This window comes from Manacus candei, unplaced genomic scaffold (assembly GCF_025592945.1).
Source record: "Manacus candei isolate 608988 ecotype Guabito, Panama unplaced genomic scaffold, ASM2559294v1 h1tg000043l, whole genome shotgun sequence".
In the NCBI taxonomy this organism is placed as follows: domain Eukaryota; kingdom Metazoa; phylum Chordata; class Aves; order Passeriformes; family Pipridae; genus Manacus; species Manacus candei.
The window spans coordinates 4,814,539-4,838,755 of record NW_026138091.1 but is presented as its reverse complement, the minus strand read 5'-3'; the positions used below and the strand labels follow the sequence as shown (position 1 = coordinate 4,838,755).

The 24,217-nt window shown below is 44.2% G+C and overlaps 1 protein-coding gene across 1 annotated transcript; it reads left to right on the top strand.

The window, feature by feature from the left end:
* Positions 1 to 1,462: 1,462 nt before the first annotated feature.
* Positions 1,463 to 20,647, top strand: KCNMB4 (potassium calcium-activated channel subfamily M regulatory beta subunit 4). Its single transcript, XM_051795903.1, has 3 exons — positions 1,463 to 1,840; positions 11,867 to 11,994; positions 19,855 to 20,647. The coding sequence occupies exons 1-3, from the start codon at positions 1,502 to 1,504 to the stop codon at positions 20,021 to 20,023; spliced, it is 636 nt and encodes a 211-aa protein (XP_051651863.1). The 5' UTR covers positions 1,463 to 1,501; the 3' UTR covers positions 20,024 to 20,647.
* The last annotated feature ends 3,570 nt before the right edge of the window (positions 20,648 to 24,217 follow it).

Here is a 24,217-nt window from a genome sequence, read left to right as displayed (position 1 = left end):
TATATGCAACAAGCCCCATCATTAGAGACTGCTGTCACCACAAGTGCTGGCAGCAAAGCCTGACTTATGGGAATGGATGAACAGAGCCCAGAACTAATCAAGATGAGTTCAGTTTCTAGTATAAACGCCTCCTGTAGGTTTAAGTAAAAAAAAAAACAAAACCAAAAAAACCACAGGCTAAGAGCTGGCATAGTATTTCAGAAACCCATTGATATCAGGGCAGGCTGCTTACAAAGCAGCTGGCCTGAGAGCAATGTGGTAGTGCACTGGTGCAAGCAAGGACAATATTTACATCCATTTATATTCATGTCACAGCATGGATTCTTAATAGCCTTCCTGCCAAACCTTGCTCAATAGTCCATTTGGAGAACCTATGGATCAACTTTATTTATAAAAATTTGACATTGCACTCTGCAGTAGGAAAGTGATTGAAAAAGGTGGCCAACAGAAAGTGCTATTTCCCGTATTTTTTCTGTATTTTTGTACCTTGTTGTCTGCTGTGTCATCGAGTTCAGCTGTCACCTCTGAAACTGTCACATTTTGTTCTAGCTAATTGCCTGTGATAAAGGCTACAGAATACAAATACAACTATTGCTTATGGTCCTTTGGCACCAAAGAGCTTGTTGTATTGCCACAGTGGGAAATGCTGGGTTATAACCAAACTTCATTTGCAAAACAAATGTGTTTTCTTGGATTGACTACTTTTCTTGCAGACGGCTTGGAAGGAAGCATTTCCTGGGGTGAACCTTCGAAGGTCAATACCTTCCTGTTGAAAGCAATTCCTGTGTGTGACAGCTATCATCTTGCTTCCCTATTAACTTCAAATAATGGTGGAAGAGACTGGGTCTGTCTCTGCTTGCAGATGCTGGGTTTGGGGCTGGCTGGAGTAGAGCACTTAACCCTGCAACCCCAAAAAGTCATGTTGAGGCAGGATGACATTTGGCCAACTCCCATTATGTCCCTTCTCGGTCAATAAGGTGAAAATAGCAGCTGCTTCCTCATTTGCACATATTTAATTTCTTTAATTTCAGATGAGATTCCTCATGTAGATGTAGAGACCTTGCAAATTTTTATGCAGGGGGGCTACTAAGCAGGATTTCACACAGGGTCTTCAGGACTTAAGCAAGCCACTAGCAAGATATTGGCTTAGAGAGAGTGGGTGGGTGGGGGCCTGCAACGCACCCAAAGGGCCTTGCCCCCCACCCCCTTCTAGATATTGTACCTTGCATGATGGTACCCAATATTAATCCGGACTAGCCCTCCCCAAGCAAATCTCCAGGGGTAGATAATCCCGTTGCAAGCTGTCCCTTTCCACCCCTGGAGGGCCCTGAATTAGGTCAGACTGGATTAAGTTTGCATTTTATTTATCTAATTTTTTTTTCGTGCTCGTTACACGCACACTCAGGCTCGGAGGAGGCGGGGAGGGAGGCGGGGAGCGGCGGGAGCTTTAGCCGATGGCAGTGTCTGATGCCCGGCGGCGGATGCCAGCGGCAGCCGGGCCATGGCGAGGAGCCGGGCGGCTTACGAGTACACGGAGGCGGAGGACAAGAGCATGCGGCTGGGTTTCCTCCTCATCGCCGCCGGCTTGCTTTCCCTCTTGGGTTTGGGTTGTTGCTGGCTTCGCCCGGCGCTGCAGGAGCGGGGCGGCGGCGGCTCCGCCAACTGCACGGTGCTGGCGGTGCGGCAGCTGGGGGAGCGCTTCGCCTGCACCTTCTCTTGCGGGGCCGCCTGCCGCGGCACCGCCCGCTACCCCTGCCTCCAGGTCCTGGTCCGCACCTCCCGCTCCTCCGCACCCGCCCTGCTCCACGAGGACGAGCGGCAGCTCCGCACCAACCCCAAGGTGAGACCTGCGAACGCCCTCCTCTCCCAAAATGCGGGGTGGTGGGTCCCGCCGCGGCGATGGTGCCCTTTCCGTGGCCCCGGTGCCCGCCTTGGGCGTCCCGGTCCGCGGCAATTGCCCTCTGTTCGGTGCGGGTTTTAATCTGAGAGGGGGGGGAGTGGATGAAGTCCCGGAGCATCCCTCCAAAATACCACTCTACTGTTGCTCAGCAAAACGTAGTATATCTCTATAGTGTGTGTATATATATATATATGTATATGTGTATATATATATATATGTATATACGTACTCTACAGAGTGCATCTATATTTATGTGTTGTGTGCATATACATATCTAGCATGTCAGGGGTGGTTTAGGCTCGATGTTAGGGAAAGGTTCTTCACCCAGAGGATGGCACTTACAGGCTCTCCGGGAATGTGGTCACAGAAACAAGCCTGCCAGAGTTCAAAAAGTGTTTGTACAATACTCTCAGGCACATGGTGTGATTCTCGGGGATGGTCTTGTACGGGGCCAGGAGTTGGACCCGATGATCCCCGTGGGTCCCTTCCAGCTCAGGATATTCTGTGATTCTATATGATATTCTATATGATATTCTATAGTATAACATACTATCAATGTATAATGTATAGTATACTACATACTATACTACACTATACTATACACTATCCTAAGTACAGTATAATGCTATATACACACACAGACTATATAAATACGCACACACACTATATAAATACACATAAATACACACACACGCACTTCGCGATCAGCCCCATTCATTTCCAGCCCAGCCCTCCCCCGTCCGGAGCGCAGCCCTCGGGCGGAGCGCAGCGGGAGCAGCGGAGGCTCAGCTGCCGTTCCCCGTCCCGCTGAAGCCCCGGGACGCCGGCGGGGAGCCGGGGAGAAATTCCTGCTGCCGGTGAGGAGATCTGTCTGCTCGGGCAGTGCCCGATGCCGCTGCGTGATCCAGAGGGTGGGGGGCTTCCTACGGCAACTCCCCGAAGCGCAAGGGGAAGTGTTAACGGAGCCACTGCTGGCGGGGCGTCGGGGAGAGGGCTGCGCCGAAGCAGAAGTTTCCTCCATGCTGTTTTGATTCTTAGACTTCTCCATCACCCACATGAAAAAGGACCGAGTGGAGGAGTCCTAAAAATTGCATCTTACAGCAAACTGGGGTAGTCTGAAGGCAACGTGTGACTTGTGCTTTCTCTTTCTTTAAAGGCAGTTATTCTGCCTTCTCCTTTTTCTTTTCATATTGGGTAAAGATGGCCTTGACAGAATGCTGCCTGAATGAAGGAGATTTTATTAAGTAGTTTCCAGAAGAAAAAAAAAATGTGATGGAATCCCCCTACCCGTGAAAGGACTTCAAGTCTTTCTGAATGTATTGGAGTGTATTCTGAGTGTATTGGAGAAGGAAATGTCGGCTTTTTGACTGAGATGTGGATGCAGCACAATGTCAAGGGGCATGTTAAGCACGATGCAGGGGTCTGCTTGCAGGGGCCAGATAGCAGGCTTGAGTGTCCAGTTGGTATGTGCAGCCTCACATCTCCTCAGTCATACTTGCACTGATCTGGCTCTGTCCCTTGGAAGGTGGATTAAATTGCAAGCTTAGGGTTTGAGGGTTGCTTTTTTCCCCTTGACAGCTTGTGGCCTTGGAAGGGTGGTTGGGGCAAAAATCAGCAGAGTAAGAAGCAGGATGGTAAATCTGCAAGGATTTGGATTAAATTTTTGGCACTGCTCAGAAATGATGAGTGATGAAGCTGCAGTGCTGGATGGTGCCCCATAGCAGCTTGTGAGGGAGCTTTGCAAATTTCACCTTTCCCTGGGAATGCTGCTGCCAAGCTCCCTGTGGTTACAGAGATGGGCTGTGAGTGCCTCAGCTGTCTGAGCTCCAGAACTTCTCTAAATATCTCTCAATTTTCAGGTGGGCAAGGGGTAGTTGGTAAAATGCAGGAGAAAAAGCCACCCTTTCGATGTGGGGCAAAGATGACATGGTGCTGCAGAGGGTGCAGTGTGGCTCTCCCTGAACACAGCCCAATGGCCCTGTTGTGGCCACGTCCAGCAGGGATGGGAGGTGGAAGATGGGAGGTAGGTGCTGAGCCATGCCACCAGAATGACTGGGCTCAGCAACTCCGCCAGCTTCTGCAGTTTCAGCAGAGGCTTTCAAATTAGACTGCGACCACAGTAACTTTCTGAGTGGTCCAAGTGTTTTGTTTTTACTTCTTGGTCCTGTTTTCTTCTACCGTTCTGGAAGTCTGGTGGGAAGAGAAGGATTACACCTGCCTGGGGGCTGGATTGCAATTCTGCAGGGAAGCACCCAGAGCTTCAGAAGTAATGCCTGCAAATGTCACTCAGAAACCTATTTTTATTTAACAATTAATTTTATACTAACAATTGATAAAGAAACAGGGCTCTGTGTTGGCAGTGTGGTACTTGCATGCTCTTACAAATATAATCTGTTTTCTTTACCTTCCTCCTTGCATCTCTAGATGTGGGCTGTTTACGCTGGCTATTGATTGTTGAGGATTAAATCTGATTTACCAGATGAGCCCAAGCTGAAAGGATGCTTTTTTTTTGATGTAACTGCATTCTCTAGTAGTAATTGAATTTAACTAAATGGAAAACTACATAGGAAAAAAAGAAGAAAAGTTGTTTAGGTGTCATCAGGAAAACATACTGTCGTAAGGAACTGAAGTCTGTATTTGTTGCTTTGGTTTTCCCTTTTTTCTGCTAGTTCAATGTCTGTGGAGCCAAACAGTTATACTCTCCTTTTAATTTTTGTTTTAAAATCTCACCTTCTTTAAAAGCTTTCAGGATTTTATGTTGAAATATATTAAGCAACAGAGTAGGAATCTGCTGAATCTAATGCTCAGGATCCAGTATGTATTTATGAATGAACACTTAGGGATTCATTAACCCTTCCTGTTCCCATCACCTTCTTGCAGTATGCTTCCTTGTGTTCATGCAATTTGACATACGACATGTTAAGCAGTTCCAACTATCTGCAAGGGGAAAAACTGACCAATTTTACTTTGAACAGTCTTTAAATTTTATGTTCTGTTTAGCTACTTCTCTTTGTAGGGTAGCAATTTTCCCCTGTAAATCAATAGTGTGGAAAAGGCATAGTTCAGGCTCCTTACAACACACAGTGCTGAATTAGTTGGCAGCTTCACACTCCCAAAAATCCCCAGTGCATTGAACTAAAAACCTTCTATTTTCTGTAGTAGAGTGGGCTGGCACTTCAGCATATTGCAGCTATGAATCTGTCTGTTCTAGCGAGGAGAAAACTGTTCTAGATGCAGGAACAATAATTTTTTTCCTCTCTTGCTTTCTAAGATAATCACATCATTGGACAGCCCAGGATTCATTTTAGCTCTTAAAAGATTATATAGCTGGGTCAGAGTTAATCCAGGAATGTATATAATAAAGCACCGGACATGATTACATTTGTGTTTAGTCCGAGAGATTTGTGATTTCTTTTTTTTCTTTTTTTTTTCTTCTTTTGATTGCTGTCTCAGAGGAAGAAATTTCATTGGAGTGACAGTAGCCTTTCTTCAGCTGCCTTGGTAGCAATAACAATCTCTGAAATAAGGCTTAAGGGGGATTAATTCCAAAGTCAAGTTGTCGCTATCACTCTCTGACCATCAAGTAAGTCGGCAAGTGCATACAGCCAGTGCAGGGACCAGGCTATAAGTTTGGTTCGGAAAAATGACAGGGGAGTGTGTCAGCTGCTAAAACAGTTTACTTTCTGGCTTTTTAGACTTTTCCCTTTCTATATTTGAAGTTAAAAGTAGGGTCAGAAGAACTTGCCCACTGTTTTGCCAAAGAAACTTTTATGGGAGTGACTGATAAGGCAGATGTTAGCAGCTCTGCAGCAGGACCTGGTTTCCCCATCCTTGTCCTTGAGCAGGGTAGCAGAGCAACCAACTACTGCTCCTTGTCTGCATTCCACATCTGCCCATGCTGCTGTCATGCTTCTTTCTGTATCTGCTCCACCTGACAAGATGATGTGCAATTATCTCTTCTGTGCACTTGTAAATAGAACTGGGATTGATTTTTGGACTCCCTTAAATATGACCCATGACAGAGGAGGTTCCATAACAAAATATGCCCAACTTTACAGTAATTATGGGAGGGTCTGGTGCATCTGGTGAAGCATCAGATCTGTATTTGGGCTGATACCTGTGATGGGCAAACTATGCAGATGCTGCCTAGCAATTCCTCTGGAAACAGCCCCAGGGGCCATGGATAAACCTCACCACCCACTTATCTCACCTGGGGCACTACTCACTGCCTCAAGCCTCTGTGATGAGTTGTGGGTTTGGTCACTCCTGGTGGGTTGTGCTGATGAAGCAAGGTGATCATCTGTGCTGACAGATGCAGGTGAAAATGAGACATGGTGCTCAGTTCTAGCTCCCTCAGGACACCCAGATGGAAGGGGGCAATTTTTTTGTATTAATGGAGTGAGTCCACCTGCTCATCTCCTTCTCCAATAGGATGGTTGTGGCAGCACTTCTTCCCTTCCATACCATGAAGCTCCCCCAGCAATGCATGGAGACACACAAAAATTTAGGAGCTCATATATGGTTTGGGGGGGGGGGGGTTGACCATGGCTGGACTTCAGGACAAGACACTTTATCACTCCCCTCCTCAAGTGGACAGGTGAAAGAAAATATAAGAAAAGGCTTATGGATCAAGATAAGGACAGGGGGAGATCACTCACCAATTACTGTCATGGGTAAAACAGACTCAACTCAGGAATATTAATTTATTGCCAATTAGATAAGGGTATTGTGTAGAAAAAATCAAATCTAAAAACACCTTCCCCCAACCCTTCCCTTCTTTTGGGCTTAACTTCACTCCTGATTTTCACTACCTCCTGCTCCCCAGGAGTGCAGAAGACAGGGAATGTGGGATATGGTCAGTTCGTCACACATTGTTGCTCCTTCCACCTTCTTCTTCTGCTCCAGCATGGGGTCCCTCCCACAGGAGACAGTCCTTCACAAACTTCTCCAACATGTGTCCTTCCCATGGACTATAGTTCTTCACTAATTGCTCCAATGCAAGTCCCTCATGGGGTCACAAGTCCTGCCAGCAAACCTGCTCCAGCGTGGGCTCCTCTCTCCACAGGACCACAGGTCCTGCCTAGACTCTGCACCAGCACAAGCTTTCCACGGGGTCACAACCTTCTTTAAGCAGCCACCTGCTCTGGTGTGGGGTCCACCACAGGTTGCAGGTGGGTATGTGCTCCACTGTGGATCTCCCTGGACTGCAAGAGAACAGTCTTGTCACCGTGGTCTTCACTGTGGCCTGCAGGGGAATCTCTGCTCTGACACCTGGAGCACCTCCTCCCCTCCTTCTTCGCTAACCTCTGTGTTTGCAGGGTTGCTTCTTTCAGATATTCTCACTCCTCTCTCCTGGCTACTACTGTGCAGCAGTTTTCCTTCTTCTTAAATACGTTGTCCCAGAGGCTTTAGCACTGTTGTTGATTGGAGTCCAGCAATGGGTCTGTCCCGGACCCATCTGGCATTGGCTCTGTCAGACATGGGAGAAACTTTTTGCAGCTTCTCACAGAAGCCACTTTTGTAGCCCCTCCACTACAAAAACCTTGCCAAGCAAACCCAATACACCTGAAGATCAGGTGCTGGCTTTAGTGGTGTGTTGTACTTTTGCAGAGATACTTACCTACAGCATCCTTACCACTTCATTTCATCACAAAGCTTCACAAACTGTGTGGCATATGATGTGGAGCTTTGCCAGCCAAACAAATGGTACGTGCTCTGTCCCATAGTTCACCAGCAGCCAGGAGGATGGCCTTCAACAAGTCACCTGGCAAGTGAGTTTGGAGACTTGCTCCTTGGTGACATTGGTTTGTGTGCTGTTGAACTGACTTACTTCTACTTATGTTTATTTGCATTTAAGACTTTCTTGGTCTTGCCTTGTGGACTGTGTCTTCTGGGCTTGAGACAGCTTCCCTCAGAACCTACCAAGTCTGTCTCCTTTTTCTTAAAAATGTAACTGAGTTAGGCAAGAATTAGTCTTTGAAAAGCATGAAATGCTACCTGGAAGTTAAACCATCATCAAGAGTTCAAGCCTCTGTTCTTTCTCTGTGATGTGGAAGAACATCTGCTCTGATGAAGGATCAGAAGGACCTTCCCACACATCTGCAGAGACACTGAAGTGGGAGCATCCTGCAGCAAACACAGACACAAATCTTACAAAACCTTGGGTAAAGATCTATTAGCAGTTCACTGACATTTTTATTGAATTGAATCCTGAGCCATCTAGCCAAACACTGGCTTTGACTGAAGAGGGAATATTATCAGCCTGATACTGATTTTGAGCTCTGTAATTGAAACTGTATTGGAATTCCATAATAATTTTATTGTTGCTATGGCATAGTGTAGGAGGTGCAATTACAGTTCCACGTATCAAAAGATGTGCCAAAAAGGAGTCTGCTCCATCAGATTTGTTCTGACTGTCTAACCTTAAGTGCTATTCTCCAACTTCATTGTCACTTATTAAAGAAAAAAAAATCAAAGCAATATAGCGTGGGATACTTTCACTGAAAATGGATGTTTCTGTGTGAGCTGCAATTGAGCATCAGGTGTCCTAGCTTGTTTTCAAACGGTTGGCATTTGTTTGTATTTTGATGGCAGTATTTCATGCCATGTCTTGTGAGGGAGGACTGTGTAATTAACGTTTCAGAAACTGCCTGTTGCTAAAGTGAAAGTTACAATCCCCTTTTATCTGACTGCTGACTATACTTCCGAGTGTGACACAGTTGCTCAAATAAAATCTCCAAGAAGTGTGCTTGGGAGGCTGAGTAAAGACAGATCCATCTCTTATGTGGATCCGAAGGAGACAAAATGTATGTTGGATTGGTGGGGACTATGCTGGCAACCCAGGGAGGCAAACAAGCTCCAGTATTTGTGCAGCAGGTGGTAAGTTCACATTAGAATTGGACCTTGGGTGTTCATTGTGGCTCAAGGCCTTCATCACTTTGAGTTGATGTTTCAGAGTGACCTCTGGGATTCATATTTGGACAGAGACCACTTCTCCCTTCAAGGTTGTTAATCCTCAACAGTCTCGAGCAGTGAGGTCATATCAATTTATGGTAAGACCCAGAGTGTCCCCTTGTGTTTTCTACATGAAGATAAAGAGGTGGAAATGTATCCAGCATGCTTTATGTCAGCTGTCATTGGGACTACTTGTGCAGAGAATAGTGTGAAGTTTGAGTTGCAGAGATCATTCACTGTTGTCCCTTTCCTGTAGGTACTGGCAATACTCCCACACACTGTCTTGCTTTGGTATGGGGAAGACAGAAGTGTTGAAGAGAGAAGTTGTCTGTGAGCCCCTTTACGTCTTCCAAACCAAGAAAAATCCCTGCCCTGAAAACCTCAATGTTTAATAACTTCATACTGAGCTAAAAGTGTGGGAACTGATAGCAAAAATTGTGAAGTAATCTGTGATGTAACTGTCCTGGGAGACTATTATAGCTTGATACTTTTCTGTTCAAATGGGCGTCTCTTGAGAAAAGGAACCTCTGCAGTTGTTTCTAAGCCTGAAACTCAGGATGGGGCTAAATAACAGTTCACCAGGTCATGAACTTCGTGAAGGATTCATGCAATATTTTGTAGGGGTGGAAGGTCTCTGAGGGACCCAGAGAAAGTTTAGCCAGGAGTGGTGGGGAGGGTGCACTTTCGTAGCAGAGAATAGCAGTAAGCTGTAGACACAAGAAAGAAACATTTCAGAGGAGAGAGGGAATATGCATATGTAACCAGTACCACAGGAATAGTGGTTTTTGAGACAGCTGAGGAAATTTAGGCAGAAGAATGTACATTGGTACTTAGTTGTTTTGTCTAGTTCTGCATTTTGTGTGCTGGCTAAATAGTGGTTGGTTTGGGGGGCTCTTTTTAGAGACCCCAGAAGCTGGGGGCTACCTACAAGCTGGGGGCTTGGGGAAGAGCAGGATGGTGACTCCAGTCAGGCATAGGCAGTCAGTGTACAATTGGTGGGAGGTTGGGTGTGCTAGACCCCAGGCCAAACAGGGAAGAGGGGACCAGCTGGCATGGTTGAAGTATGTTGGGGCTGTCATGGGGGCAGAGCAGAGCATTGCACTCAGGTGTCTTCGTGCCAAATTTGCTGACCCATCTAGCTGCTGCACAGATGTGTTAATGCACTGGGGGCATGCAGGAGAGAGGGGGGGTGCCTGCTGCTTCCAAAGTACGCAATCAAAAAAAACCACTGCTGACCAGGGAGTATTATCTAAGATGGCAATAACTGTATGCGATAAATCCTGCATTCTGGTTTCTGAAGTAGAATGGCGTTGCTGCTTGTTTCTGTCCTCTGTCATCAGCAGTGGAACAATCCTTGTTTAGGGTCATTTGAACAGGGAACTAAAGAGAGCTTTGTGCCATGGCAACACCAGATGTGGGTTCATGTGAAAATGGGAATCCTTGCACATGAAAAAGGCAAGTTCCAGTTTGGAAGCAGAATGGAAGACCTTGCAGATTTTTCCACTCTTAAGCATGGAAGACACTGACAACAATTGTACGTGCTGACAGAAGTGGCCAGATTTTACATCATCAGGGGAATAAAATCCTGAAATTTCTCCCTTCTCCCCGGAATGGCAAAGCTTCAAGCTGTTGTCTGGTGGAGATGGACTTGTAGGTCTGTACAGTTTGAGCATAGTGTGCAGCTGGAAGCAAGGTAGGCCCCCTGGGACACTTCACCAGAAGGAGAGGAAGCACTCACTCAGCACAGTGAGTCATGATCATCTTTATTGTCATGTTAGAGAGGGTATCTCTCTACTTGTTGTTACTGCCTTCAGGATACTGTGAAGAAATTAATGTTGTGACCATATGTGGGCATCCCTTTAGGGGCTTCCCACAGCCTACACCTCCCTCTTCCTCATCGTACCCAAGTAGGAGGCTTTTTAGCTACCTTCACAGTCACAGTTTTTTCTATTTGCAGCTTCCAGTTTTAAAGGAATTGGAATTCTCTGTGTGCACCTGAAGCCTTGGTGTCCATCTGTCCTGCAGGGCGAAAAGCCTTTGTGTTATCTGAGGATCAGTTAAGCTGTGTTACTCAGTGTGGTTCAACATCTCCTGTAATGATCTCCATGGACGCCCAGTACAAATAAGAGAGATTGTTCTTGGAGATCCTGATACTGCCGATATTTGATTCTGTGGACTGTTTGTTTTCTGTTGTTTAACTGGCTGTGGCTAGGAGGTAAGGGTGGTGTGTCAAAGACAAGACTTAGAAACCAAGATATGTGTGTGTGTGTGTGTGACCCGAAGCAGAGCCTCTGAAAGCCCGGTCCCAAGTGCACCAAGCTGTGGGAGGAACTTCCCTTGAGTTCTTTAGGTTTCGAAGCAGATGTGTGAGGGTGAGATCTGCAGATAGCTCAGCTGCATGTTCAACTCTTATTGACTTCTGTACAGCAGAAGCAGATGCTGAAACTTTCCGCTGAAGAGAGGCTTTGAACTTGGTTGCTTGTTTCTCTCTGTTGTAAGAGTGGAAGAACACCTTCTTTTACCAGTGGATTTCAGCCAGATATCAGATATCCCATCATCTGGGAAAGCTTGCTGGACTCTTTGAGTTATTTATTAGCATGATACTAAACAAAACTTGTGATTACGTGCCTCACTGAAAATAGGAAGTTATTAAAATCCAATCCTTGCGGCTGGCTAAGAATTCATCAAAATGAAACAAAATGAAACAATTATTTTCCCATTAATCATGCAAACCCCCAAGGTGTTATGAGGCAGTTTGGTTTGAAAATGGAACAAAATATGACAAAGCCTTTATTTTGTTTCTGAATACTGGCATATTCTTTTCCAGTACCTTCATGGAGTAACTAACAATTGAAGTAAATTTCAGCTAACTTTTCTTTTTTGTTTCTGTGGAGCTTGTTCTTATTATTCTCTGTCCATTTCAGTCATGCTGGCGTTATGGAAAATGCAGAGAAGTGATGCCCTGTGTTCCTGAGCACAGAAGTAACTCTGTTTTGCAACGTGTCTTGGCAGTGTTCATACATCCCTCCCTGTGCAAGAGATGATCAGGAGAACTCTGAGAACGTCACGTACAAGCAGAAATACTGGAAAGAGAAAGTGGGTTCTCAACCATTTACATGCTATTTTAACCAGCACTTGAGGTGAGTAATCTTCATTTGGCTAGGCAGAAGTGCTTATGCATCTGTTTAACAGCTGTCCATTGGTTCTGTTTGAAAATATATATAAGTGTATGCACATGTATACGCACATCCGCCCCCCCAAGTGATGTGGTTTATCACACAGAGCTCAGCACAGATCTCTGCAAGATAATTCTGTTGATGAAAAGCTATACAGAAAGCACAGGAGTGTTTTTATCACTTGAAGTAAAAATACAAAACTCTGAGGAAAGTTTTCCTTAAACCATGCAATTTTTATGACAAAATCATCTTGGCTTTTAACACTCAAATGGCAAATTTCTGGTTTGGAAATTAACATTCCTTCCCTCCACTGAGAAGAAACCCTTTTGTATTTGTGGAAGAAAAGGGAAGATCAGTAAATACTACAAACCAACTCAGGAATTGTGTTCACAGAGGATTAATGAATCAGGTATGTGTAATAAGCATTCATAGAACTGCCAGATTTCATAAATGCTTGCAGAACAGAAAGTAGTAAGCTAAAGCATCTCCCCTTCTGTTTCAATTCTTACTTTTACTGCTGATATTGATGTGACTTACAGGTGTATGAGGGTGACGTGGTTTCCTTCCTTCCATAAACAGACAGGGGAAGGAGTCCTTTTGCCTCTCTCTTTCTGATGGTGATATGCCAGGAAATAGAAGGTGATGTGGCAGCAGGAAGGGGTTAGTCCTACCCCACAAACACTTGGAAGTTAAACAGATAAGGGAGACCTAGGAGGGAATAGCTTGGGGCTTGCAGGTGTGATTCGGGGCTCAGTGTGGGAATGTTGGCACCGGATATTCAAGTTCGTTTAGACAAACAGGAGGAAAAGGGATGCCTGTGTGCTAGGACCTCGGACGAACTGGGGAGCTGGAGCAGGGTGGCAGGTGGAGAAATGCCTAACTCTCCTGTGGGTGGCTCACTGAGTGCCTTGGGGGCTTCAGGTTTATCCTAGGCTGGCTATAATTATTACCCCCTCCCTGGAGAGACATGCCCAGGATGACAGTCTGTTGCCCTGGTTAACTCTTTGTGGAGGGATCCCACCAGCGCTTTGTAGCAAAAATTGTTGTTCCTTATAGAGGGGAAAGAAGAACTGCTTACAGCACACGTAGGTAGGGCATCCTATGTGGTGACATCAGACCTGTCAGGGACCTTCTCAGGGGGTCCTTTGGTCCACAGGGTGCCAATGTTTGGGTCTGCTAATCACAAGCCCAGTTATAATTTTGGCTTCTCTGAACAGGCATGTGCTTCCAGTTCACCACACTGCTGAGACCTGGGACCTGCAACAGCCACTGCCTGAGTGAGCAGGAGAATCAGAAACATGGATTGTCTGCAGGAGAAGTCATGGCTAGGATTCATCTGAACTAGTGTGGACAGGATGCTGTGAAAATTAGCTTTTCTAGTCAGCGGAGAGAAACAGGAACCTTTTACCTTACCCCCAGATAAATGCCTAATATTGGTCAGATGCCAAGAGGTGTTTATTTATCTCCTGTAAATGAGCATAGGGTGGTAGGTGTCCAGAGCTATGTGATCTGGTTCTCACACTTAGGTGAAGCACAGACAAAATTTTTCTGAGGCTGCATACCATGTAGCATCTGCCATTCATGTAAGTTGACATTGAGGAATTGAGCAGCACTCAGGCAAGGTTTTTTCCTTAAAGATGCTGAATCCTATACTGCTGAATGTTCTTGCCAGTGCAATGGTTGACTTGAAATGCTGCGTTTTGCTGATCATGCAACAATTCATGTACAGCAGAAGACAGGCTCACTGCCAGAGATACTTGAAGATAGTCTAAGCCAAAATGTGTACACCATTTATTTTCTACTGGAGATAGGAATGAACTTTGGGAGATAAGTTTTGCTGACTAGGAATGTGCATGTTAGGTATACTTTTAGAGCAACAATGACTAAGCAGCTTGTGAAGCAGTAAAAAAAGCCATAATAAACTGAGGGAAAAGTCTGTTCACTTCAAAATAGAAATGGGCATATTTTTCTCACTCTATGGATAAGCTAGTCTTCTGTGTCAGTCTATATAAAACATACAGAAAATAGCTCCTTAGAGAGAGTACTATTTGCAGTATTAATAATCTCCCTTTTGAAAAGGCAGAATAAAATTCTAAGTAAATATATAGGCAATGAGTTAACATCATCTATTCTTCATCAAACTTAATTCAGCTTCATTGTCAGAATTGTTGCTGCATGCAGAGTGTACTATTAGGTAACATCTCCCTTCAGTTTGGTGGTGCACATTTCAACAGGCTACTGTGAAAAGAAAAAAAAAGATACAATTCTTACAGTTCAAAAGGGATGAGAAGCAGACTTGCCAATTTCAATCATTCTTGGTTAATATAAATTGAGATGCCCAGCAAAACTAGCTCTCTGACGTTTATCTTAGGGAAACTAAGAGCAGCTTAGCTTGGAGCTCAGCGCTTTACTGAAAATTGAGGTCTTGCTTTGCCACTGTAGGCACTTACTTTTAGTGTGCCACTCTTCTCTGGCTGGCAAGTTGCAAGTTGCATGGGAAAGTTGCTTTTCTGGACCTTTGGTGAAGGTGCCTGTGTGTTGGCATGATGATATTCCAATCTGAAGGAAGCCTTGCCCAGCAGAAGAAAAAATATTTTATATTTCAGAGCATAAAATAAAGGACAAATTCAGATAAAGTTCTCAGGCTGTTGCCAAAGGTTTGAGAAGACACTGAGCTCTAGTGCTTCAGTGTTCTGGATTTCACACCAAGTGTTCAAGGGGATCTGTTGGCAGGACCACATGCAAACAAGTGTCACAGCTGCATGTCCTAAAATGGGATGTCTGGGGAAACAGGTGGGATGGGGAAGATCCTGTCGCTTTATTTCTTCATGTTCCAGGTCTCACTGACATTCACAACAAGAACAAAAAATAAGATACCAAGGTTTCTGTCAACTCAGACCACTCTATCTCAGAGACTTGAAGGGCAAACGCTGTCCAGTGATTAGCAACAATCTGTATGTTGTTGGGGTACCCTGCAGGGTCCTTATTTATTGGGGAATAATTATGTGTAGAAGCCCAGAGTGCTCAGGTAGTAGGGCTGCTCATCTGTAAGTGCTGGAACATAAATCTTGACTTGCCTGTTACTTCACACTTTTCTAAATTAATTCTACCCAGTCAGAAGATGCTGTTGTTATTTCCTGTCCTTTCTTTTATTTTATCACCTGTGCAGCAGTGCTTGGGCTGGCAGGAAAGGACTTTGCTGTTCGTAAGACACAGCACTGCCCCTGCATGCAGCCATCTAGGTGAGGATCTCTGCATCTTGCAACAATAAGGGAAAAAATGACTGCTTGTCAGAGCGACGGGATGTGAACAACGGTGGGCAAAATAAGTGTATTGCAAACATCTTAATTCCAGATTGTTTGAATACAAAAAATATTTGTAAGATTACCCTATCCCATGCCCCCACTTTTGTCAGCTTTTGTTGTGTAACATAAGTTGCACAGTGTGGTTCATAAATGATGACTGAAATGTTTATGGGCCTGTAACTTTTTGGTCCTACATGACTTTTTGGTAATTCCTGCACTGCAATTCTTCCCATGATGTTCCATAATGGCTCTGAAGGTTCTAATGGAGGCCTGCTTTATCTGGTGTCTGTTTGAACTGCTTGGCAACACCTAACAGGGGTGTGTTGTATAATGAAACAACTAATCCAATCAACCTGGCTCAGAGCTCCACAAGGGTCTAGCCCTGAGCACAAAGTCCTGCTAAAAATAAGTCCTGGTCTCACCTTTTAGCAACGAAAACAAAATCCCTTCCTCGTTTTCTGTTCAGTGAAAGGGAAAGCTGTATTTTTGGGGTTGAAATAGAGACTTCTTCAGGGATATTTTTTAGTTTGTTCATTCATTTTTCACTCCAGGGCTGCTGCTGAGCAGTGATGGTGGTGCTGCACAATGGCCATCACTGTTTGCAGCAGAACAAGGTCCCAATGTCTAAGCAGGGTTTGCAAGTATTGTGGGTTTTTTCCCCCTTGGTCTCTTTCTTGTCTCTGCCACTGTTTTGTGCACAGATAACTGGTGTCAGGAGTTTGAGTGCATCCCCTCAAGAGGCTTTGCATTTACTGGAGACCTGAATGGCAGCATCGCTAGAAACAAGAGATTGCCCATAATGGACCTTGGGGGAATATGTGCAACCCCTCTGCCAACATCTTTGAACTGAAATGTTGTATGAAAGTCACAGAGCAAAGATAGGTTTACTAAATGCACTACACTTACAGGGACAAGGCGATATATTTAATTATATCTGCTGATTTTTACAAGGAAAATAAATAAGTTTCCAGGCATGACATACCTCGTTTGGGTTCAACATAAGTGCCTCAGCACCAGGAGAGTGATGCTGTGGGGGCTTCCAGCAAAGACATGAGGAGGTTTCCCCCAGGGACACAGCACTTTTCCTTTTCTGTTTCCAAACCAAACAACAAGCCTTCAGATTCTGGGAACAGGCACATCATCTTTAAAAAAGCAGCAAGAAAAAGTCAAAACTGCAGATTCAGTACATGCTAGCCTCACCATGCAAAACCAAAACAGTTACATTACTGTGTTTAGAGTGTCACGGAATCCCAGAATATTCTGTTGGAAGGCATCCACAAGGATCATCAAGTCCAACTCTTGGCACTGCACAGGACCACCCCAAGAAACACATCATGTTCCTGAGAGCATTGTCTGAATGCTTCTTGAACTCTGACAGGCTTGGTACTGTGACCACTTCTCTGGGAAGCCTGTTCCAGTTTCCAACCACCCTCTGGGTGAAGAACCTTTTCCTAATATCCAACCTAAACCCTCCCCTGACACAACTTCAGGCCATTCCCTTGGGTTCTGTCACTGGTCACCACAGAGAAGAGAGAAGCTTTGCTGAAATCCAAAAAGATTACATCACCTGGCTTCCCTTGGTCAACTAGTTGGGTTACCTTGTCATAAAAGGAAATTTAGATTGACAAGCAGGAATTTACCCTCATGAAGCCATTCTGGCTCTGACCAATGACTGTGTTGTCCTTCAGGTGTTTTTCAATTACTCCCAGAATAATTTCCATAATTTTGCCAATCACTGAAATGAAACTGAGAGGTCTGTTGTTTCCAGGGTCATCCTTTTTGCCCTTTTTGAAAACTGGGACAACGTCAGGCAGCTTCCAGTCAACTGGGATCTCTCCAGATTCCCAGGACCATGGGAATTGATCCAAATTTGTCCCACTATTTTTTTATGCCAAGAGTCAGTACCAAAAGGCTACATCCCAGAGGGTTCCGGAGTTTTCCTGGGTGTCAGATCACCATCCAAAAGTGCTGCTCCCTCCTCTTGACTAAAGAAGGGCATTTAATATCTTAATTGTGGTGCCAGTAGCCATTTATTGAAGTATTTTTGGAGGACTCAGTCATGTCTTGATGCATTGTCTGCAAAGATGCTGTGTGCAGTCGACAGTGAGTCACCGCCATATAAAAATTGCACAGGGACTCTTGCTGAAGCTAAGAATAGCAATAATACCCACCTGAACCAAAACCTCATCTTGAGGCTTAATTAAAGGCCTCTGTCTTTGACTCTTTTCCAAAAGGGAAATTCTTTTAAGTTACTAAGTTACAGTCACACCTACAATGAGTGTTTGGCATCCATTGCTGCTAGCTTTGGTACATGTTTTCGAAAACATTTAGGAATTTGTCAAAAAGATACCTTGCTTTCCCCAATCACACTTTCTTTCCTTTAACTGAATGCAATTTTCTAGGTTTTCTTCTTGCCCCTTATTTTTGAAATCTTTGATGAGTATCTGCTTAAAAAAAACAAACTTAAAATTCAATGTCACTTGTAAGCTGAAAGTTGTGAAGATTGAGTGCTCTCTACTTATGGCCTCATTGCCAACTAGCACTCTGTTATGCACAGATGATGATACAGTAAATATGAGGGAAGCAGTATTATACTTCTTGTGAAAGGATTTTTCTGTTCAGGTGTTGTCATTCTTATGGCATAGGCTGGTGAGTTTGTGCCTATAAAGTTATTACTACTTCATTCAATTTATAGTCTCCACCTGTGCCTGCCTATATATATTTAAGATTTTGGTTAAGCAGACTTCATGCACTCCACTATTGAATACACCTGGGGTTCTTTTGACAATTTTTTATGTTGCTGAATTTCAACTTCTTTATAGCTGAGCTGCTCATAATCAATCTTATTCTGCTTCTTACTACACAAACAAAGAGAGATGCATGGTGTCAGCCTTGGGGACTTGCAGGCTGGCACAGTGCAGAGGATCCTTCACATAGCAATTTTGGGTGAGAGATCCCCAAATGGAAATCCAGGTGCAATTAAATCTGGGATAAGTTGTAGCTTGACAGTCTAGCTCCATTAACTCCGTAAGGATGGATTAAACTCCATAGATTTGCAAACATCTCCATAAATTAACTTCTCAGTGAAAGAAAAAGAGGTTCTTCTTTCATCTATGGAGAATGCTTTCTTGGTGCTGCTTTCTGAGCAGGATAAAACTATTGTGGGAGAGACAGCACAGTCATTGAGCAGGTATCTGCTTCCATGTGCCACTGTGTTAGAAGAGCTTAATTCCCAGGGCCTGGCTGGATGAGCCTGGGTTGGCAGGGTTTTAGGCTGCGGGGTTTGTTGCTCTAAGGAGTGTCAGATTGCATTGACAAAGCAACACGTGATGGGAGAGTTCAATGTAAATGAGGACCAACATGAGTCAAGGCTATAGATATTTTCCTAATTAGAGAAAGTCTGTTTCTTTCCTTTGTAGGTAATTTTCCAGGGACTGCATGTGTCTGGCTTTAGATGAAAAAGCAGCAACAAAATGCAAATGCCATGAGACTGATTTAGTAACTGTTAAACTGCAAGGAGAGCAGAAAGAGCCAGAGCTGAGGAAAACCTGGCATCGGATTTCCCAACCGACTTCCCAGACTTGGAAGAGGCGGATGGACAACTGATGTTTCAGACACGTGGCACAGCTAAATTTCTGAATATCTTAAGATGCTTCCTCCTTGCTATTAGCCTTTTCCCTTGGAAATGCATAAACCTGTTACAGACCCAACCATGACTGTGTGTTAGATGCTGTTGATGGAGGCATGGAGGTTCAAATGTTTGGGGCAGGCTCCCCAAAGTGTCCCTGTAGTAGCCTACTTGGATGCTGCTGTTTGCAGCACCAAATCACAGCTTATTGTTGAAATAGCCATTGCTGGGAAGGGGCTGAGTTGGGAGCCTTGGCCACACGGGGCCAGGCTGTCGTCCTCCTGGGGATAGACTCTGTGCAGACTCCTGCCTGCCAGTGCAGCTGGGCTAGCCTGGGCCACCAGCAGTTCAGGGCTGAGGACAGGGACCGGCTCTGCACCCAAACCACAGCCAGGACTTACTTCACTAGGAGCCTTCATGAACACATCAGTGCTCCAAGCTAAAAGGGAAGCTTTGATTACACTTAACCCATTGCACAGGGCTTGATGACATCTGAGCTAGACATGTATAAATGCTGCCTGGTATTATGTTTTTGCTAAAGTGGTTTTTCCAATCCACAGTCAGTGTGATACTGTATCTCTCACAGCTCTTTGTGATGACCATGACCCCTGGAAGACCTGAAGTACCAACCCCCCCTCCTTTTTTTTTTATCCAGACAAACTTGTTAACCTGTAAACACTGCAAGTGGAAAGCTCTTACAGCCCACCACGAGTGCTGGTGATAAAATGGCAAACAAAAGCAGTGAATGAAATGGTCCACTTAATCATTTTCTAACACTGTAGCAAATAAAACACCTTTACTCTTTCCATGGTGGATGATTTCCACTAATGATGAGCTGATGATATTGAGTTGATTTATATTTTCTACATTTTCTGTTCCTGCTCTTCACAGGCCAGATGATGTGATGCTGAAGCGCACCCATGATGAGACTGTCCTCTTACACTGCTTCCTCTGGCCTGTGGTGACATTCCTGGTTGGAGTCCTCATCGTGGTCCTGACCATCTGTGCCAAGAGCTTGGCTGTCAAGGCAGAGGCAATACAAAAGAAGAAGCATTTGTGAGTGGCAAGGCTGCTGATGGAAAAGAAAAATCTGCAAGAAGATCTCAAGTGGGGAAACTTGACACACCTGCAGGTCTGCGGGGCACCCTTCGTCTCCTACCAGGGTCTGATCTGATGGTGGAGTTGCTCTTGCCTCAGGATTTTTCTTAGAAGACTACCCCATGAAATGCCAGCTAATTGCTTCTTCTGCTATGACAGTAAATAAGTATATTCTACCAAAAAAAAAATAATCTACACTGCACCAAATATGCTGTGTGCTGTTAGTGCTGAACTGCAGCTACCCAAGTCCTAGTGGAATTGAGACAGTTTATAAAACTCCCTGATGATGCTCATTTCATCTCTACAAAGCGATCTTTGCTAATGTTTAATATTAAATATTTAAAATATTTACTTTAGATAGACCTTATTTTCAAAATAATAAAATTTCATTGTTTTGGGTTTTTTAACCTTTGGAATTTTTTTTTATTTAAAAGGAAAAGCTTTAAGACAAACATAACAAACATAACACTGTGCTGAATTGTTTTTTTTTTCCCACTGTGTAGAACTTAATTTTAAAATTCAAACTTTAACTTCTGTCTAGACTAAGTCTTTCATCATCACCTGTTCATTTTGATGAAATGTAGAAATCTCTCAAAAGTAGTTATCAAAAAAATGAAACTATTATTGGAAAGATGATTAAATGCTGGATCTAATTTTATTGCCTCAGTGGTATTCAGTCCCTACAGTTGTTCTTGTCCCCTCTCAGATACACTCTTCATGAATGCTCTCAGACTGTAAGCAGCAGGAATTTTACATTAGTAGTTTTACATGAATATATTTTACTAGCATCTTCCCTCAAAAATGGAGTGCCTGTGCACTTGCTGAGGAGAGCCTGTGAGCAATGGTGTGATCCATCTCACCAGAATCCAGGAATAGCCAGGGAAGACAGAAGCTCCTTGTAGGGCTCTAGGTGTTTGCTGCTAAACTGCCCATCCCAGTCACACCAGCTCCATGAAGGCTCCCACGCAGGGGACGCTCCAGAAAATGCAAGGCAATTCGGGCACGGAATCTTGCTGAGTCTCCTTTCTCTGCTTGCTCCAGGTCCTCACTGTGTATGACTGGAGTACTAGCTCTCGTCCACTTGCTCATTGCAGAGATTTCCATATTTCTGGCAGTTTCCCTGGGTACATTTTTTGCATAGCATAGTCAGGGGCTGAGGCCAGAGTAGCTTCATGGCACATGTCCATCCCCCCACAGGGCTGGACCCCCCTGGGACCAGCTGTGCAGCTTTGCAAGGCTGAAGTGCAGCAGAGAAGAAAAGCTGTGTGGCTCAGTCAGGAAAATGAGTGATTACTGGCAAAGCATTTTAATTTACATTAACAATTCTGCAATTCTAAACATACTGTGCATTGTACTAATCTCTGATAGTATTACGTTTAAATACCTTGTGTTTCGTTGTGATTTTAACACTTAACAGAAGTATTTCCTGAGGATGAGAAAAGTGCTAGATTTGAAAGCCTGAAAGCTTAGTTGGCACAGTGACAAATCTGCTTGTATTGCCCAGTGTCCTCTTCAGATTAATTGTATTGTGTGTTTTCCAACTGATTTCCATCAGGCTTCTTGTACACATTGTGGTTTCCAGTGATAAGGGTGATATACGGCAGGGGCAGCAGGTGACTGGAGGTCATTCCCAGCCCCCCTTCTTACTTGCTATGTGACTTTTGGAGAGTACTCTGGTCCGGGTTCACACTGGGATAGCTGTTCCTTCAAAGGAATTTAAGGAAATATGTCTGTGGAGGTAGGAACTTGATGCTTCTTGGCATGTTACTCCACATGAAAGATCCAGTTCGTGTTGGTTGCACATGTTTAAGCACCTCCAGTCCCATGGATGAAAAGCAGTTCTTGTGAGAAGAATTTCCAGTTCTCTGTGTTAAACATCACCCCTTTGGAGATGCCTGTTGCCAGGCTCAAACAGATAACCTCTGTCTCAGCCTGCTGAGAAATATAGTGCTGGATATACAGGGTGAAGAGAGGCTATGAGCTCAGCCTGTTAGAGGAAAGCCTGCCAACTTCTGGAGGGGCTGTTCTGCAGAGGGCACTCTTTCATTTCACTTGTATCTTCAAGTTCACTTGCAAGCAAGGCCACTGCTTGCATCCTCTGCTATTCTCTTGCCTCAGCAACCCACAGAAACATTGCATCATGTGTCTGATTCAGGGGGTTAGTTACTATTATTTATACATATATATTACTTTTCCACACTATGCAAACCACAGAAAGCTGCCATTGTGGGGTGGTTTGGTTACCTGGCTAAGGTGATGGCAAGTTCTTTTTGTCTCTTTCCGCACGATAGCTTCTTACAGTTAAGGAGAATAACTCTGATTTTCTGCATATATCCATCCTTTGTTTTCCCAAGGCAGAAGGAAATACAGAGTGACACAGATTCATCATGAAATTTTAAGCCAGTACCTTGGGACTCGCAAATCCAGATTAACAAAATCCGCTCTAGCTTTGCTCCAGAAGCTTTTGTGACTGAATTGTACAGCTGGTTCTCTGAGCAAAAAGCAAGAAGCAAATTGAGCTGATGCAACTCACTTGATTGGCAATCATATATCTAAATCTGCTGGAAATGTCATTTGCAAAGGCCTCTGGAAGAAAGTAATTGTTGCAGAGATGATATTAAATTATTTTGCTGAAAGATTAACATCCCAAGTTAAACATCTAAATTAGTATGCAAAGACAGGCAGTATGCAAAGACTGGCATGGCAGTGTGTGATACTAAGGGGAAAAAAAAATCCTAAAATTCACTTTTCTGTCCCAGCCCGCCCCTCATTGATTTAGAAACATATTTGTAATCCCTGTACTTGGTTGTGGAAGCTGGGGATTTCCTTTTAGTGGATTATTCACTGATTTTCTCCTTGGCTTTGCAGATTTTCACTTTTGGTGGTGTATTCTCTGAAACATATTTGCAGCCAGAGTGGCTACTTTTCCCAGAGCCATCTGCAGAGTCAGTTTTTGCATTTTATTCAATATTTGTATGCCACTGCATTGAGGAATTTTCTTCTGTCATGCTGTCTACTGCTCTGCTTTAGTAAGACCTGCCTTCTCTTTCATGCAGTGCAATTACATACATTTTTTTATGTGGTATCTTTTCCTGTCAGCTTCTTAGGCTCATTTTAAAAGTCAAAGTAATAAGAGCATTTTTTTGTTGCACTTCCCCTGCTTTTTGTTGTTTTGGTGTTGCCAGTAATAGACAAGATTTCACAATATGTTAGAAAATTTAGCTACTGAATGAAGAGCTTAATTCAATGCTCAGAGTAGATGAGGGATGTCATGGGAGTATCCAGGGACATTTTAAAAGATCATTACCCACAATTTCTGCTATAAATGTAACCCTATGATGGAGGTCCAGCACAGAGTGCTGGATTTTAAGGACATTTATAAACTGAATCTTCAGTAGGTGCCGGAGAACGAAAGTTGGAAAGTGCAGTGGAAAGGTAGCCCAGGTCCCAGTTTCCAGACTTGTGCTTCCAGGTGGGTTTTAAGGGATTTGTCCTAGAACAGAACAGAGATGTCTGTGAGGCATGAGAGTGCAGGGTTCTCCATGGATCGGCCGCCTTGGCTCAGCCTGCCCCTGACCACCCTAGCCCTGGTGATGGTGTCCGTGGGATTTCCCTGCCTACAATTTGCTTCTGGGAGCTCTCATTCCTGAGCCAGGGCTGCAGTGTCATGCCCACAGGAGCAGGTGTGTCTACAGAGGGCTATCATGCATCTGAGCTCATTTCACACACTACATGAAAGAATCAGTCAAGCATGTGTTATCCAGTCAGAGTCCATCTGGGAAATGTGAAAGAGGAAACATTGGTCAATGTTTAAAACCCTTTAATAAATAAGGTTGTAGGGCTTAAGTGTCCTTGAGGAAGTGTATAATGCAGTTGCTAGGGGTTTGGGCCTTACTCAAAAAATTAAACCTATTTAAGACTCGCAGTGGGTCTAGTCCAATGGCAGGACCATGTGGATTGCCTGTGAACAGAAGGAATGTGCTGTGCAAGCCTCTTTGCTCAGCACTGCAAATATGGGAGCTACCTGCTGAATTGGGTTTCTGCAAACTTAAGCCTAAATGGCCAAAGTATTTTAAAGCCAAGAACAAACATGTGGAAGAGGAGACATCCACAAGAGTGTCTATTAAGAAAAGAAAAACACTCAGGCCATGGCTTA

What these genes read in the sequence shown, in the direction of transcription:
- KCNMB4 (XM_051795903.1), top strand. Translation starts at nt 1,502, where the DNA reads ATGGCGAGGAGCCGGGCGGCTTACGAGTACACGGAGGCGGAGGACAAG. An exon ending in AGCTCCGCACCAACCCCAAG is followed by an intron (nt 1,841 to 11,866) that starts GTGAGACCTGCG and finishes GTGTCTTGGCAG; the next exon opens with TGTTCATACATCCCTCCCTG. An exon ending in TATTTTAACCAGCACTTGAG is followed by an intron (nt 11,995 to 19,854) that starts GTGAGTAATCTT and finishes TGCTCTTCACAG; the next exon opens with GCCAGATGATGTGATGCTGA.